Here is a 17799-nt window from a genome sequence, read left to right as displayed (position 1 = left end):
CTCGCTTTAGTAATGGGTTTTGTTGCTTTTTGCTGAAAAATGCGTGGGCAAAGAGATGAAAGTGATGTCAATAGATGATGCTAGATCTGCAAAGCTATCCCTCCAAATATATACAGTGCTACAGAAAATCTTGTAAACTGTATTACACAGAGTCCCACATACTAGTGGATGCTTCAGCAACCGTTTTCCCAGCCCCCTTTCCTACTCATACCACCTTCCTGTTTGTAACATCATATTCTTACAGATATACATACCAAAAATGTCTTAGGGGTAGTAAAATGCTTCATCTGATTTGTCAGGAAAGGGCAAATTAATTTTGAAGACCTAGCTAGCATTGTTACCTTTACATACATTTTGACTCTTTATAAAATTTAAATTAGAGCTGGGCACAAAAGTATGTAAAACAAATACTAAATTAGCTGAAAAATGCTTTTTTTTTCCTTCAGAGAACTGAAACTATTTGCTAATTTGGTGAATAGTTCTGACTGGAAAAAACCTGAAAAAACAATAATTGTAATTTTGTAAACATCAAAACCTTTTGGCATATCATTTTGAATTGACATTTTCTAAATGTCATTTTGAATTGATGGTTTGGTTCCAAAACGTTGTTTGACCCAAATGAAATGAAAAATGGGGAGAAAAAAAATCAGTTTTGGTTCAAAACAAATAGAATTTTTTTCAGTTTTGCCACAGAACTGAAAAAACAATTCCATGCTCAGGTTCCTTTAAATGCAATTTTAATATATTTGCTGGGGAAGAAGTACCAACTCTGCAGGAATATTAGGGTCAGTGATTTGGAGGGGAGAGGAATAGCATAGCAAGGCACCTCCTGCATAGCATAGATCAAGATCCTCTCCAGCAAGTGTAGCCAACCTCTGCAATATTAGTAGAATTTTCCAGCCATGCAATCCTGGAAATCACAGGGCTGTCATGAAAACATAGCTCTCCCTTTCTTCATTCATTGTTAAAAGAAAGCCAATGCTGCCTTCTCTCCTTTACTAGAATTAGGATCTATTATGAGATCTTTCAAATTTTAGAAAACAAGGTGATTATCAAGTTACAGTATATTTTGGTATGCCACTTAGTAACTCTGAACTGAATGGAATTACTGGGAGACGTGAAGGTATTTGTAACCACAGTATCCTGCTTACTCTGTGTATCAGAATTCTGTGGGTAGTAGAGAGAATTTATCGAAGTTTCCGTTCACTTCCTTTGAGTGATATTCAACCACAAGATAAATCCTGTTATTTTTCATCAGCAAAAAGAATGAATAATGCATAAGTGTGACTTTGCAGAGAACTCTGTGCACATTATACTGGAAAGGAACTGAAACGTTCCTCCCCCTCTTCACTAGCATTCTGAATGGCTGCCAGGAGGTGCTTGGGAGCAATGCATTATCTACCGTCAACCTCTGCCCCAAGAGCCTGAGAGCACGGCCCCTGCAAAGCGCTCTCTCTCTCTTTCTTTGTGCTCAGTGTGTGACAGACCAGCATAATCGTTTGCCATATGGTACAATGTGTGCTATCAGATAAGGACAGGTGGTGAAGCAGTACTTCTGAATGAGTGGTACTGAGAGCCAAATTCTCAGAGAAGCAATTGCTCAAAATGGACTGTAGCTGCTCACTTTTCTGCAGCCCCAGAATAATTTGTATTTTCATTATCCCTATTGGAGTGCACAGGGAGATTTAAAATCAGGCCTGATAAGAGTACATCTATTGTCTGGATACATAATTGAAAAGGGCCTTCAGGGGGCAGGGCTACTTCAGTGCCTGCTACCTTTGCATCTCGGATCCTGCCTCAGGACCTGGCAGGCCTGAAGGCAACTGAGTCATCACTTGGCTGGTCTTGGTTGTGCTGCAACAAGTTATGAGTGAGCTGGCACACAATATTGTAAATAAATAAAATGTTACTAATTAATAGAATTCAGTGATAAATAATACAATAAATCTGATTCATAGTCTTCTCCTGCTGGAAAAGAAACCAAGCTGGGTAAGGTCATTAGATAACTGAACACTTTTGCTTTACGGAGACCATTAAACTGCCTCCCAGGAGCCAAAGTTAGGCAAGGGCAAAAAGTGAGGATTATTGCAGACAGGTTAACTAAAAGACAGACAGAAACATGCCTCGTGGTAAGGAAATGAATAGAGAGTGGCTAATGTACTTTTCTATGGTGCTCCAGGGGCACAAAGTCTCTTCTCCCCTCTCCACTTCCCTGCCCCAGATCTATAAAATTCTCTGGGCAATCACCTCTCTGTGCAGCAGAGAGGATGCGGGAAGGGAGCTAGTTCAAGTAGCTCAACTTCTCTACAGAGACCTTCTCCGTCCACACCCCTGGCCTGGATGATCTCCACTTCTAAGTTTTGGGAAGAAAACAGAAAAGAGAAGGAAACCATGAGTTAATCTTACAAAGTTGGGAGTGAGGGTGTGTCTTTATTGAACTGTGACTCGGGAGTGGGTGCACAAGAGCAAAAAGAATAAAGCATTAATAAAGGCCCCATCCCAAATCCTGTGTCAAGGTCCATGGATTCTATTCTGTCTCTACTGTAACTTATGCTGGCACCAGTATATAATACTTGTACCACAATGGATAATAATTTGCAGAGAAACAAAGGCACTAATAGTAGAATAGACCATCACAACAGCCTCCTACAGTATATTTGTCAGGTGCATTGATGCCTTATTTCAAATATTACCTTGAGCCTTTGAATCTATTTACTTGTATTCATTTTTCATGAGAACTGCTATGCTGCTTTGGTACAGTGAGAAGTTTTCTATCTTCTTTTCCGTATTGCTGTTTCAAATATTTTCAAACTTTGCAGAACATTATACATCCATGGTCATACGAAGTTGGATTTCACGGTCTGGCATACTGCAATTGAAAAAGCAGCAGGTACAGATGGTAATGCCTTACAAGATCAGCAGCTCAGCAGAAATGACGTTCCTATTATAGTGAACAGCTGTATAGCATTTGTTACACAGTATGGTAAGTGGAGTAGAGATTTTATTCAACTCGCTGAACTCCTAGGATCATTCCTATAATACTTAAGAAGTATCTCTGTCAACTTGCACTGAATGAGTTTATGTACTACTATGTATCAAACCCATACTCTTTTGTTAACCCTGTCCCTGCTTTTAGCAGGTGCTTTGTGTGGCTTTGATATGTTAGAGATGTACAGTGTAATGTACCTGATTATGGGTGAAACTTTGGGAAACAAAACTTGAAAGTTGCTGACAATCCATGCATCCCCTTTGTATTTTTATGTTACGGGTTTGATTCACTGCACCGTGAAGCCCAAGCTTTAGGCTCCATCTGGCAGAAAATCTGCCACATGCAGCTGTGCAAGCCGTCTGCAACCCTCACTCCACCTTGGCACCCGGAGCTTGTCTGCTGAGCCCAGGAAATGAATAAAGCCAACCTGGAAGAAAGCGCAGGACAGGTGCAGTACTATCACCTGTCCTCCGCTAAGGTAAATCTCCCTCCAGCACAGCTTCCTGTAGAAATATAGATGGTGTGTGCAAATTGCCTTCACCTTTTGTGCAACTAAGAATTAATCAAGCCTACTGTTGTGAAGTGGTATATACAGATCTGCCCTATAAGGACATGTTTCCAGAATATTACAGTGCCTGCCTGTGGCCTCTGTCAGCATGGAATAGGTTTAATTAAGCATGCTCCAGGAATATATATTTTAGTACTGGTGGTTTGTCTAGCTGAATAACTTTTGTTTTGAATATGGCAACAGAAATTGGTTGTGACCCAGAGTGAGTTGTTCTTGGTTGAAAACAAGAACAATTGTTTGCTTAATTATTTTTGATTCATTTGCAAGCGGAATAATTTTTATAGGTAACATTTTATTCTTCCAAGCATCAGAATTAGTTGTATATGTTGAGCTGTTACTGGAGCAGGAGAAGAGTGATGCTGTAGTTATGAAGGAGAAGGCATGTTTAAGCTAACCCCTTGTTTTCAAACATTTTTAACTTCCCTTTTAAAAATGCTTGTTCTCCGCTAATAGGTGTGTGGTGTCTTTTTATTCTGAGTGTGGAAGAAATAAAGTTAAGACACTTGGATGCTTATTTCTTGCTAGTATATTAGAGTGATTTCTACTTAAAACATGCCTAGAAAGGGAACAAATTGTCATACATGAATTTTCCATACTCCACAGCCAAGGTTAACAATGCAGAACAGCTTTCAGATGATAGGGCTTTTAGGTAATACAGTAGAGGTGAGTTTGAAGGAGAGTGCACACTGGTGATTTTCATGGATTTTGACAAAGTTCCCCCCCTCCATACATAAAGGGTGACATGGAAGAAAGCAGGGATATTCTTGTGGAAAATGTGAACTAGCTGGCAATGAAATCAGCATTTTTAAGAGGAGGCAAGGGGAAAAACAGCCTCTACAAAGAGAAACAATGAAACTGACCACACAATGCTGTCAAATGCATACAGTTAACAAACTTAATATAAATGGCTTTATTTATCTCTAGTGTTTCAATTGTAGTAATCAAAAGTGATGTTCATAACATATTTTCAGGTATGTTATATTTCAAATTGTCAGTGTCTCTTTAAACTTCCAGTCCATTCACAGGAATGGTGGAATTGCCAGTGGCTTCCTTCTGGTGCCAGTTTCTGGAACTTGTCCACCTGAAAATGAGGGAGAGAATCACCAGTGCCGTTATTAAGGTCTCCAGCATCAAACATCTCATAATGAATACATGCACTAAAATCATACCTTTAGATGAGTCCTGAATGATGGCAAAATTGGTCATTGGGGGAGGGAATGAACTGCAGATATATTAAACCTGAAAGAAATCACCTTGTATATAGTGAGGCAGTACTCTTTCTCTTTATCGTTTATTGCCTTTTCTATCATTATTTTAAGAAGTCCATAAGTGATTGCTGGAATTTCTAATTTTGTTTAAACTCTTCCTGACATGATCATAGAACAGTTTGACATTAATAAAAATGCACTAGAAAGAAAGTCTGTGTTAACTGTAACTGGGTTTGGTGGTGCCGGTCAATGTTGTATAAGTAATAACGTTTTGATTTTAAGATAATACATGATTTTTCCCTTGTGTTCCTCTACTTAAGGTTTAGGTAGCAAACAAATCTACTTAAAGAATGGCAATCCTTCCCATGTGAGTGAACTGCTAGAGAGCTTCAAAAAAGATGCAAGAAGTGTTAAACTGAGAGCCGGAACACATCAGTTGGAGGATGTGACTGAAGTACTAAAATGTTTCTTGTCTAAAATAGATGATGCACTTCTTACTAAAGAGCTGTATCCATTTTGGATCTCTGCACTAGGTAATAAATGCAGGGGAAAATAAAGAACAGCATTGTTCATAACTCAGAAGTGATGTTTTGGAAAAGAACGTCTAAATTTGAACATTTATTAACATTTTTCAATACAAAATATTGTATTTTATATTAATATATAAACACACAGAGCAAACATTAGATTATTGAATAATCAATAGAGGGATTCAATATATATTATAAAAATCACTCAAATTATAGTCCATCATGAAGTTTCATTGACTAATATCTTGACTATTGCATGTGACTAAAACTCTGTTCCTGATTTGCGGCAGAGAATCCTGTTGTAGCTAAATATTACCAGGAGTACTTCTGTGACAGATATAAATAACTGTATGGGGGAGAGTATGGATACACAAGAGTATGTGGAATGGAAATTTAAATCAGCTTTTTATATTGCCAAGTAGCAAAAAATCGTAAGCAACAGTGCATTATATTTTTATGTAGTATTCTTAATACACCATATTGCTAAAAACTTAATAGAGGTGGTTAGTTGTTAGCTGGAGAGAGTAGAAAATTTGCAAAACAAGATTTGAGGTAGAAACAAAGAGGAGGGGAAGAAAAGCATGAGACAAGTTAGTGGTTTTATTCTTGGCCCTGGCAAAGCAGGCAGCAGGTTCAGCCTTAGGCACAATATAGAGAGTCAAGGTGGATGTTGGGTAGAGAGAAGTGTGGATCAATGGATAATGCACTGGATGCAGGAGACTGGACTCAGTCATTGGCTCTTCCACTGACTTACTGTGTAATCATGGGCAAGTAACTTCACCTCTATTAAGGGTATGTCCACACTTGGAAGTGAAGTCAATTTAATTTCAGTCGATATTCACCCACTGAACTAATGAAGTCACTCGGGTGTGAACACACCACGCTGATTGCATCGGGGGAGTGCGTCTCCAACAGCCGTGCTTGTGTTGGTAAGCAGAGCAGTGCACCATGGGTACCTACAGTGCAGCTAGCCCGCAGGGGCTTTTGGGAAGGTCTTTGGCCTCCCAGGATGCAATGTCCTTTCCCGACCCCTCTCCTGATGTGAGCAACAAACAGACGTACACTTTTTTGCACCGTTTTTCAAAACCCTGGCTCTACCACACATACGCTATTGCTGGAGAAGCGTAGAGCCCACTCAGCTCTGCACTGTTGTTGTGAGCATCACCAACATCCCACGACGTATCCTGCAGTATTTCCAAGCCAAGAGAGGAGCTGTGGCACAGAAAATTGCAATGTTACTCAAGTCGCTCTACTGCAAGCCATGGAATGAAATAATTTGTGGTTGCTGCTGGCTGTCGCGCAGCAGCTGAACTTGGTGGAGCGCTGTTTCTGGTCCCAAGAAACAAGCACTGACTGGTGGGATCACACTGTTTTGCGGGTCTGGGATGATGAGCAGTGGCTGCAGAACTTTCAGATGCATAAAGCCACTTTCCTGGAACTTTGCGCAGAGCTGTTTGCAGTGTTGAAGCACAGGAATACTCACTTGAGACCTGCTCTGACAATGGAGAAGTGAGTGGCCATCACTCTGTGGAAGCTAGCAATGCCAGACTGCTACTGGTCAGTTGGGAATCAATTTGAAGTCGGTATATCCGTGGGAGCAGCTGTGAGTCAAGCGTGTAGGGCCTTTAATAGACTTCTGCTAAGAAGGGTAGTGAGTTTGAGAAATGTACAGGACATAGTGGATGGTTTTGCTGTGATGGGGCTCCCTAACTGTGGTGGGGCAATAGATGGCATATATATCCGTGTCTTAGCATCAGACCGCCTTTCCACTGAGTACATAAACTGAAAGGGATGCTTTTCCATGGTGTTGGAAGCACTGGTGGATCACAGGGGATGCTTCTCCGATATTAACATGGGTTGGTCTGGAAAGGTGCTCATTCTTAGGAACTCAGATCTGTTCAGAAAGATGCAATCAGGGACTTTCTTTCCAGATCAAACAATATATTGTTGATGTTGAAATGCCAATAGTGATCCTAGGAGACCCAGCCTACCCCTTGTTTCCATTGCTCATGAAGCCGTAATCTGGACACGTGGACAGCGATAAGGAGCGGTTCAATAATAGGCTGAGCAAGTGCAGCATGATGGTGGAATGTCCCTTTGGGAATTTAAAGGCTCACTGGCGCAGTTTGCTCAATAGATTAGACCTCAGTGAAACCAATACCCCCATAGTTATATCTGCCTGCTGTGTGCTCCATAATATCTGCGAGATGAAAGGAGAAAAGTTTCCATTGGGTTGGGTCGTGGAGGCAGATAGGCTGGCCGCAAACTTTGAGCAGACAGATACCAGTGCAATGCTGAGAGTCCAACGAGGAACTCTGTGCCTCAGAGAGGCTTTGAAAACCTGTTTTTATAATGAGCAAGAGTAACGTGCATCACTTATCTGTGCTGTGCCTTTCCTTTCCATCCCCCTTTGTGGCACTATCCCAGCACTGCCCCTTCCCTCACCACCTATCCCCATGCATGCAATAAATAAAGAGTACTTAATTACAAAGAAGTTCACTTTTATTGCAAATCCGTAACAGTGGAGGGAAAGGAAAATAATTTGTCAGCAACTATTTTCATGGAGTTGGGAGGGGAGAAAAAAGCGGTGCTTGTCTGTGCAAACACCAAAGCCCGCATGTTAAAAGTTTTTAGAAAGACTGCCTTCTCTTCCTGCTCCCTTCCCCTGGTGTGTTGAGTGGAGCACATACTGCACCCTGCCCACCCTCCTCCTGGAACGCTTGGAGGTGGGGGCTTGGGAAGAAGGCCCTTGTTCCTGGTAGTTCTCCAGGGGCTGCAGAAGGAGTCTATCCTGCTGTTGCTGTTCCTGAAGCTCAGCCAAATACGTCAACATGTCTAAATGATCCCTCATTATACGCAGCATCTCATCCTCTCTCATCTCTTCATGTCACGTCCAGTTTTTTGGACAATGAAATCCTCCAGCTCTTAGCTCCGTGTCAGCAGCCCTGGAGACATTCATTATCTCATTGAACATGACATACCGAGTCTTCTTTTTTCATCTTCTAATCTGTGACAGCCTCTCCGCAGAAGTGGAGGATGCACTGAAGACCACGCTCTCCACTGTAAGGCACGCAAAGCACAAGGCACCCATTGTTAGTTCATACATGGATGAAAAGCAAGGTTGTAATGTAAAAATAACTCCCCATATTATTTAAAAGTGAACGGTAGCCCTGAATCACAATCCCTGCCTCTTCCACAGGTCCATGTAGTGTGCCAGCCATGGTGAGTAAGGGGCTTGTGCCTCCAGTTTAGAGAAATCTCTTGAGCACAGAATGTGTTGTGGTCAAGGTCCCCTTTCCCCCAGCAACATGACCAGGGAGTATCATCTAGCTTCCCAAAACTTTTTTTTGCAGGAGGCAGCCCAGAGTTAAAAACAGCTCCTGGTATTCGGGGAGAATGGATACCCCACTCACCTGATCCTTGTTCTCCTCCTCTTCCTCATCCATAGTCTCATTGTCATTGAGCTGGGACTCAGAATCCCCCGAGGTATCAACGCTGCATCCGGAGGCAATGGTGGGGTCACTTCCGAGAATTGCATGTAGCTCCTCGTAGAAGTGGCATGTCTTTGACGATGAACCAGAACAACTGTTTGCCTCCCTGTTTTTTTTTTATATGCCTGCCTCAGCTCTTTGATTTTAACATGGTACTGCTGTATGTCCCTATTGTGCCCCTTCTCCTACATACCTCGCAAGATCTTTTCATAGATATCTCTGTTTCTTCTGCTGGATCGGAGCTGAGGCTGAATAGACTCTTCTCCCTAAAGATCGATGAGACACCTCAGGTCTACTCCAGGCTGGAGTGTATTTAGTGCATGCAGTCACCATGATCAGTTGTGCTGGCAAGCTCTCCATGCTGACCAAACAGGAAATGGGAATTCAAAATTTCCTGTGGCTTGATCAGGGGAGGGGGTCTTTCCTACGTACATGACCGTGGTGCAGCGGAGTCAAAAACAATGTCCAGAGAGGTCGCAGTGGAGCATTGTGGGACACCACCTGGAGGCCAATGATATCGATTTACGCAATGCTCTGCCTACACTGCTGCTCATTCGATCCATCCACTTCGATTTTAGCACTATGCCTCTCATGGAGGTGGTTTTATTAAGTTGAAATTTTCGGCAAGTTAGGTCGGTGGAACAGACCTGGTAGTGGAGATGCATACACTATGTGGTTGATGGAAGGTGGCTTCTGTTGACCTAACTTTGCAGTGTAGATGAGGCCTTAGTGAGCTTCAGTGAGCCTCTGCTACTCATCTCACCGTTCATCTGTCTTGTCTATTTAGACAAGCTGTTTGGGGCATTGTGTGTTTTTTATCCCTGTTAGGTCCTCTACACACTTTATAATACAAATAATAGTAAGGTGTAAAAAAATTGAAATTGCTTTGATTTGGGAGAAAATACACTAACTACCGACACATGCACACACACACACTCTCTACATGTTAAGGCATTCTTTGATGAAAAACAATTTGTTGCTTTCTGGAGAATTCTGCTAAAAATGATTCTTGAATATAGATTTTACAGTACATAGCCTCATTATATTTGATGCTGTTTTCCTTCAAATGCTGTACAATAACAGACTGCACTGATAACAAATTATCTGTATTGTGTCTGTGAAAAGCAGACTGATTGGTTGAATTGTGATTTTAAATGACTAGATGTTGCTAGATGTTGTAGTGGATCAATATTGTTCTTGTTTTGGGACGTGCATTGTGGTGAATGCCCAGTGACTTTTTGTTTCCTCCTCCCCATTAGATATACAAAATGAAAAGGAACGAGTGAGAAAGTATAGAACTTATATTCATACCCTTCCACCGGTCAATAGAGCAACTTTGGCAGCTTTAATTGAACACCTTTACAGGTCAGTGTGTCAGTAAATTGACTCAGATTTCGCACCATAACAGAGAACACTAAATAAACATTTCCTACTTCACTGGCATTATTGAAATGTCGTTAACACTTCATATATCAATAAGTACCATTCAGAGCTATTCAACTAGTCATGGCTAATTTTACTAATTCATAAATAGGATTAATAGGATTCATATTAATTTGTAATCTACAAAATGTATTTTTCCCTCTCATTTTAATTTTAACAATAGATACCAATACATTTTAAGGAACAATCATGCACCGGCAGGAAGCTGCAGATGTATAGTGAATTTTAAATGAACCTATTAAGACCATCCTACCTGAATCTGTCATTCTCCAAGAGAGATGGGACAGAAGGACCTAGGGAGTTAAAAGGATTTTTAAAAGTCCTTTCTCATAAGCTCCATCATGCATATCAGTTCCTGAGAAGAGAAGGCTCCGAGGGAGAGTCTGATATGTATGATGGCTTTAAGAATTAATTTTCCTAGCTGTGTTTCATTACTTTTTAATTTTGCAAGCGTAACAGCCCCAGAGAGTGCTTGAAACGTAGACTCAGGCACACAGCAAAACCTATGTCTCTTTCCAATATGTAGTGTAAGCTGTGAAGAAAGTACAAGAATTGTACAACTTGGATGCTTCTGCACAAGTCAGGCTGAATTAAATGGATCGGTGTTAATTGGTGTTAAATAGTGTTGGGTTTTTTTGGTAGTATCAGCTGAACACGTTCCACTAATATTTGTAATAAATTAGCTCAATATCTGAAGTGGGTGTTCAGGACAATATGCTGAATTAAGAAATAAAGCTATAATAGATTCTTCTTTGAGTGATTGCTCATCTTGATTCCATTTTAGGTGTGTGCAAGCCCACACGCAGAACTGTCAGAGATTTTTTTGCCTTAGCAGTATCGGGAGGGCTGGCTCTGGTGCCTTCTGGATCCCCATGTTCATGCCGCAGTGTATGAGGTGCCGCCAGCTCAGCACCCCCTTGGTTTCTTCTTTTTGCCAGTGATGGTTGCAGGACCTGCTTTTTCCCTTGTGATAGCAAGAGCTTTAATTCTAGCATGGCAGTGGGGAGCTCAGGCCACTGGCTGCACAGAGATGAGAGATGACCCTGCAGCCCTTTTCCTCCCTCCTCCCTTGGGACATGAACCTCTGGGGCTATGTGTGCACTGACAGCACCTAATTCGCCGCAGTCAGATCAATTTTTTCCGGTTCGATTGAGCATGTCTTCACTGTCGCTCAATCAATCCAGAAGTTGATCTATTAAAACCACCTCCAAAAAAAGCGTGGCGGTGACGGGAACGCATTTCCCCTCGGCGCAGCACAGTGGAGACAGCGCACTAAAGGGAAGTTACAAAGTTGATGGGAGTTACACAAACTACGCAGAGCTATCAAATTTTGCCAGTCTGTAGACCAAGACTGGAGCAGGTCCAGTCCTTGCACTGTGTCACGGTTGGGTGCAGCCTCACCACTGAGTCCATGTCCCAGGGTGGTGGTGGGGGCCCCAGGGTGACCTCCCACCTCTGCAGCCAGGCTATGCTCTCCAAATATTGGATTAAGCAACAAGTCAACCCAGTCACCTTTGAACTCCAGTCCCTTAGGGTCCATCCTGTATTCCATGTGTCACTTCTAAAGCCCTACACATTTCCCTGTAGAGCCCAATCTCCACCTCCACTAGTACAAGTACAAGAGGAATACTTTGTCCATTAAGTCCTTGATTTCCCAAGTTCAAGCAGGGTAAATTGTTGTACCTGGATGACTGGGAAAGTTGCAGCCCAGAGGAACACACTTGGGAGCCAGCAGAGACTGTTCACACTCCTGCCTTGGTTTCTGCCTTCCATAGGAGTCACCCCGGGAAACCTAGACCCATGTCTTCCAGAGGGCATCCCTAGAGGAGGGAATGATGTCATGACCCACAGCCCTTGAAGTCCATGGGAGTTATAGGAGTAGCTGTGCTGTAGCCTTCCATTAGACCATCTGCTGACCCAGAACCCATGAAGCCCAGCCCCAGTGTGAGGCTCTGCCACTGATGCCCCGTTGGCAGAGTCTCAGAGCAGCTGATTGGCCTGCTGGCCCTACTTAAACCAAGAACAGGAAGCTGTCTGAACAACTGGGATCCACCCTGCTCCAGACTGTGTACCTTGTGCCTCCTGCACCCCCAGCTTGACTTCCTGATGTCCTATTCTGGCGTGGCTCTGACCCTCTGACTTGTGGTTCTGATCTCCAATCTGTGTCTGGCTTCTGACCTCCCAGCGTCCTGATTCCTGACTGTGGACTCTGGCTCAGACCACTAGGTATGGCTGTCCATGACCTAGCCTGACAGCAGGAGCGTACAAGATTGCCAACCATGAATGTCATAACTCATGTCACAAGCAGCCCTTGAGTACCAATCAAAACATGTCTCTCTCTCCTTGATCCTATGACCTTATGTATTTACGTTACCACATTTGCAAGCCTCTACCTTCATTGCCCGCAAACGGCTGCTCTCACTTTACTCCCCAAGCCATCATTCCATGAGCCTCATGGTAACAGTTCCAGCCAAGATAGTGTCTTCCCTGCTATGGTAGACAAATCCTCTTTAGGTATGCGTGGGTGTCCCCTTTCTCCCTTCCTTTCCAGACAGGACCATTTTTACAGTTGCATCCATATTAGGTTGAGGGGGCCATGTGAACAGCCACCCAGCACAAGGTGCCTGGACATCTCGAGAGTCCAGGATGCATATCATTGTCCTGGAGTTGTGAGCAGTCTGGAAAACATCCGCCTCATCATAGCCTTATAATGTCAGGCAACATTACGACTGTCTTCTACATCAACAAGCAGTGGGAAGCAAGATCCACCTCTCTGCAGAAACAGTCAGCCTCTGGAACTGTTGTATCAGCAATCAAATCACCCTATTGGCAGCCTTCCTTCTGGGGAAACAAAATGTGCTTGCACATTCCCTCAGCAGACATATCATAGTCAACCACAAGTGGGAGCTCCATGATTTGGTACTCTGCAATATTTTCACTTTGTGGGGAATCCCAACCAGGGATCTGTTCAGAAAATGCATCATGTATTACTCTGGAGAAGCCCTAGGTCACCAGTGCCAGGGCAACACTCTTTCTTCCTTGGTTGAACCAGTTCAAGAATGCCTTCCCTCCGCTATTGCTTCTGCCACAAATTCTGCACAAAATCCAGCAGGACAGAGTGCGGGTCATCCTGATTGATTGTCCCCTTCAGACCCAGACTGTTCTGGTTTCCCAGTCTCTTACTCCTGTCATCCCAACCGCCAATCATCCTCCCAATGTTCCTTATACTCCTGACCCAGTGGGATGGCAAAATCAAGCACTCTCATCTGTGTCCGCTCAACCTCAGGGCTTGCTATTTGGATGGGCATCATCATTAGAATGTTCATGTTCTACAGCCATATGAGACATCCCTTTAATAGTAGAAAGGACTCTATTACAAAATGTTACTTAGCTAAATGGAAGAGCTTCTCTTCTTGGGCCCACCAAAGAGACATTCTCCCAGAGACTACAGATATTCCTTTCATCTTGGACTGTATCCTATCTTTGAAAACATCAGGTTTGTCCATGAGCTCTTTGCAAGACCACTTGGCAGCAATCAGCACATACCATCTGCTTTTTCAGGGCTACTCAGCCTTCATACATCCACTGATCAATAGATTCTGGAAAAGCCTAATAAGAACCATCCCACTTGTTCAGAAGCCTACTCCCCAGTGGGACCTAAACTTTGTTCTCTCAGTACTCCCAAGGCCCTGCTTTGAGCCTTTAGCTACTTAGTCCATGTCCATCCTTTTCATGATGGTTGCTTTCTTTGTAGCCCTTGCCTCAGGCTACAAGGGTGAGAAGGATTGGTGAAGTTGGAGAGACGATGGCAGATCCTCTGTACACTACATTCCATAAGGATAAGATTTCTTTGCATCTATACCCCAAATTTACTCCTAAAGTAGTTTTTGAATTTCACCTGAAACAATCCATTCCCTTACCTGTGTTCTTCTCAAAACAGCATGCTTCCGCAGAGGAGTGAAGACTCCTCCCTCAATGTTTGGGGGTCCTTGGGTTTTTACCTACAGAGAACAAAACCAATCAGGAAATCCCTGAGACTGCTTATCACTAAAATAGAAAGAATCAAAGGGCACATCATCTCCACCCAGAGAATCTCCAAATGCTCTCTGGCTGCATTCTACTCTATCTGCTTTTGAACCTTCCCACCTCACCCCTCCATGGGATAACCTTCTCACCTCACCCTTCATTCCACCACAGCGCAAGCAATAACTATGCATCTTTTCAGGAGGTAGCCCTCCTAGAAATCTATGAAGTGGACATGCGGGTCTCCCTTCACACATTTGCAAGACTTTATGTCCTGGTGCAGGACTTTTTCTGCTGATGTCTCCTTTGGGATGGTGGTACTATGCTCAGCCCTACCATCTGCATCTTGCATCCTCCTCCTGCTTAGGTACTGTTTGTCAGTCACCCACAGTGGAATACAATAGGGCTTCACTTGAAGAACAGTAGGTTACTTACCTGTAATTGGAGGTTCTTTGAGATGTGTGGTCCCTATTTGTGTTCCACTACCCACCCTCCTTCCTCTCTGCTTCAGAACTTATTTGATTTATGATGGAGAAGGAACTGGAGAGGTGGTTGGTCTGCCTAGCCCTTTATTCTCTCAGTTGGAGGTACAAGGTGAGCTTGGGCACATATGTGGACCATTGGACATTGTTTTCAAATTCTTGGATTCCAGGTGCATGGTGCCCATGCGTAACCCACAGTGGAATATAGATAGGGATCACACATCTCGAAGAATCTCCAGATACAGGTAAGTAACCTCCTTTTCCAAGTACAGGAAATGCAGGAAATAATGGTAAAATCCGTAAATAGTGAGTTTTTAAGGGTGCCCACTTTAAGACATAGCAAAAGCTGGCCCCTAGTGCCCTGCGGTATTGGTTGTTTCTTAAAGAATCACTTGTCTAGCATAACATGCTTAAGCATGTATGTGCATGTATAGCAGTGACTCTGAAAAAGATTTGGGGGGTTGTGATGGAAGGATAATCAGCTGATCACGTGTTCCCAATGTGATGCTGTGGCCAAAAGAGCTAATGCAATCCTGGAATGCATAACCAGGGGAATCTCAAGTAGGAGAAACGGGGGAAATATCCTCTCATTTGGCACTGGTTCGACTAGTTCTGGAGTACTGTGTCCAGCTCTGGTACCCATAATTCAAGAAGAATGTTGATAAATTGGAGAAGGTTCAGAGAAGAGCCATGAGAACAATTAAAGGATTAGAAAACATGCCTTATAGTGATAGACTCAAGGAGCTTAACCCATTTAGCTTTATAAAGAGAAGGTGAAGAAGTGATTTAATTATGGTCTGTGAGTATCTGCACAGGGAACAAATGTTTCATAACGGACTCTTCAATTTAGCAGAGAAAGGTGTAACACGATCCAACAGCTAAAGTGGAAACTAGACAAATTCAAACTGAAAATAAGATTTAAATTTTTAACAGTGAGGTTAATTAGCCATTGGAACAATTTACCAAAGGTTGTGATATATTCTCCATCACTGACAATTTTAAAATCAAAATTGGATGTTTTTTTCTAAAAGAGATTTTCTAGGAGTTAGTTTGGGGAAGTTCAATGGCCTATGCTACACAGAAGGACAGGCATGATGATCACAATAGTCCCTTGTTATCTTGGAATTGGTGGGGGGAAAAACTAGTACAGCTGGTTAGAAAATTTCACCAATACTATAGAAACAAAAATGTTTTAAGGGTTTCACTATCTTCTCCCATTTTCTGACCATCTTCAACTTACACAGATTACAAAATGAAGTGATGTATGGCAAATGTTTATTAATATGACGCCACCTACTATCATAGATGAGAGGCAGAAAGAAAGCATTAATTAATGTTTGTGGAAAAGCACATTACACATTACATACATGTAACAGACTAGATAAAAATAGGTTAATCATTTTGTTTAATAAAGCTATTTTGTTAAAAATACAGTTGTTGGAAAAGAACTCTGTGTCCTTGAGTCGAGCCTTGAACAGTGTCAAGAATAATGGAATATTCTAAATGGATTTATTCTCCTTCAAACAGGGTGCAGAAATGTTCAGAAATCAATCATATGAACCCTCACAATCTAGCCCTGGTGTTTTCATCATGCTTATTTCAAACTAAAGGGCAGACTAGTGAAGAAGTCAATGTAATTGAAGATCTGATTAAAAATTATGTACAACTCTTTGATGTAAGTATCTTATATAATGTAGTGACCTAAGTGCTCTGATAGTAGAATTTTGTAAAATGTGTGAGAATCCTTATTCATTTCACGATCTTGCACAATGATGTTGTCTTCACAAATGTCTTTTGTTCAATGTTGGATTTAATTGGTTCACAGTGTGCAGGATTCTCTGACGCTTTAACTCTCTGGATTTTGCTTTTTATTTGGCTGCTTTTAGACATCAATTCTAAACTAGTCTAGACTGAAGAGAAAAAGCTATGTTTATAGAGTTGCTGTGAATCACTCTTCCAAATGAGTGCACACAACTCTTGTCTTTGGCATGAAGATGGCATGGCTTTTAGCGAATTCCAAGATTGTGATCTTTGAAAGTGGTATTTTTGTTCACCTATTTATGGTCCTTGTTGGAGCTATGGTATGAGAGAATTCTCAGACTCTTGATTCTGCTAATGATGAGCACTTTAGAGAAACCTTTTTCTTCCAAAGCCCTTTGCAAAAGCACTGACTACAACTGGATTTAATCATTACTGGTGATACTAATCATTGTGACCCATAATGCAGCATTCTTCTTTTTATCTGGGGTCTACAGTCTCCCTCACAGAGGAAATGTGTTGATATTATAAACAGCTCAGTGGTATGAGGTTTTTTGGAACAATCCTCTCTCCAGATTTATATTCGACAAAAATTAGCATCTCCTATTTGATAATGGGAAAAATCTCTCAAACGGATACAAAACATTATAAGTGTAATCACAACTTTAAGGGTTTAATGACTCCACTTGATTTTTCTTAATGATGTTAACAATCATAAAGTATCCACTAAGAACAATGAAGTGTTATGTTAATTTCTCACTAACTTACCGAAATATCCATTTTAAACAGATAAATGAAGATCAGGTCAAACAAATGGATACAGAGAACAGCTTTATTACCAAGTGGAAAGACACTCAAGTAAGTGGTGAAAATCAATTGATTTGGGAATAATTTTAACAAAAGTATATTTTGTTGTCATGTAGCAGATTTGTATTTCTTTATGGTGGTTTGCATTAATATACCATTTCAAAAAGAGAGATAAAACCGCAAAGTGAAACAACTCTGTCTATGCAGTTGTTCCCATGGACTTATGATCTAACACATAATGGGGATATGTTTTACCAGTATATCTGACTCAGATTTCAACTTTAAATGTATTTAGTTCCATATGTTTTTTTTACCTCTAGGAGGTAGTGGTCGTCATTGTTAGGAAAATATTTTGAGCTCCTGTCTTTAGGGTAGTATTCTCTTTATGTATTGGAGTTAACAAACAGGTTTATCAATGGATGGTGTGAGCTTGGGCATCTCAGGTAATTTGAGTGTTTGAAAAGAACACAAAAAAGAGGTCATTTTCAAAGCAAGAAGGC

At 41.8% G+C, this 17799-nt stretch overlaps 1 protein-coding gene across 1 annotated transcript in view; it reads left to right on the top strand.

The window, feature by feature from the left end:
• Positions 1-17799, top strand: part of ARAP2 (ArfGAP with RhoGAP domain, ankyrin repeat and PH domain 2) — a 171931-nt gene that overhangs the window by 98377 nt on the left and 55755 nt on the right. Inside the window, exons 20-24 of the mRNA XM_067551531.1 lie at positions 2820-2983; positions 5086-5298; positions 10046-10151; positions 16262-16409; positions 17282-17350. Of these exons, the coding sequence (XP_067407632.1) occupies positions 2820-2983; positions 5086-5298; positions 10046-10151; positions 16262-16409; positions 17282-17350 (700 nt within the window). The remainder of the gene's footprint in view (positions 1-2819; positions 2984-5085; positions 5299-10045; positions 10152-16261; positions 16410-17281; positions 17351-17799) is intronic.

Source organism: Emydura macquarii, unplaced genomic scaffold, assembly GCF_026122565.2.
Source record: "Emydura macquarii macquarii isolate MOO-44397 ecotype Brisbane River unplaced genomic scaffold, CSIRO-AGI_Emac_v2 contig_1353, whole genome shotgun sequence".
In the NCBI taxonomy this organism is placed as follows: Eukaryota; Metazoa; Chordata; order Testudines; family Chelidae; genus Emydura; species Emydura macquarii.
Note: the sequence above shows the minus strand (reverse complement) of the source record. Positions and strands in the feature narration are given on the sequence as shown.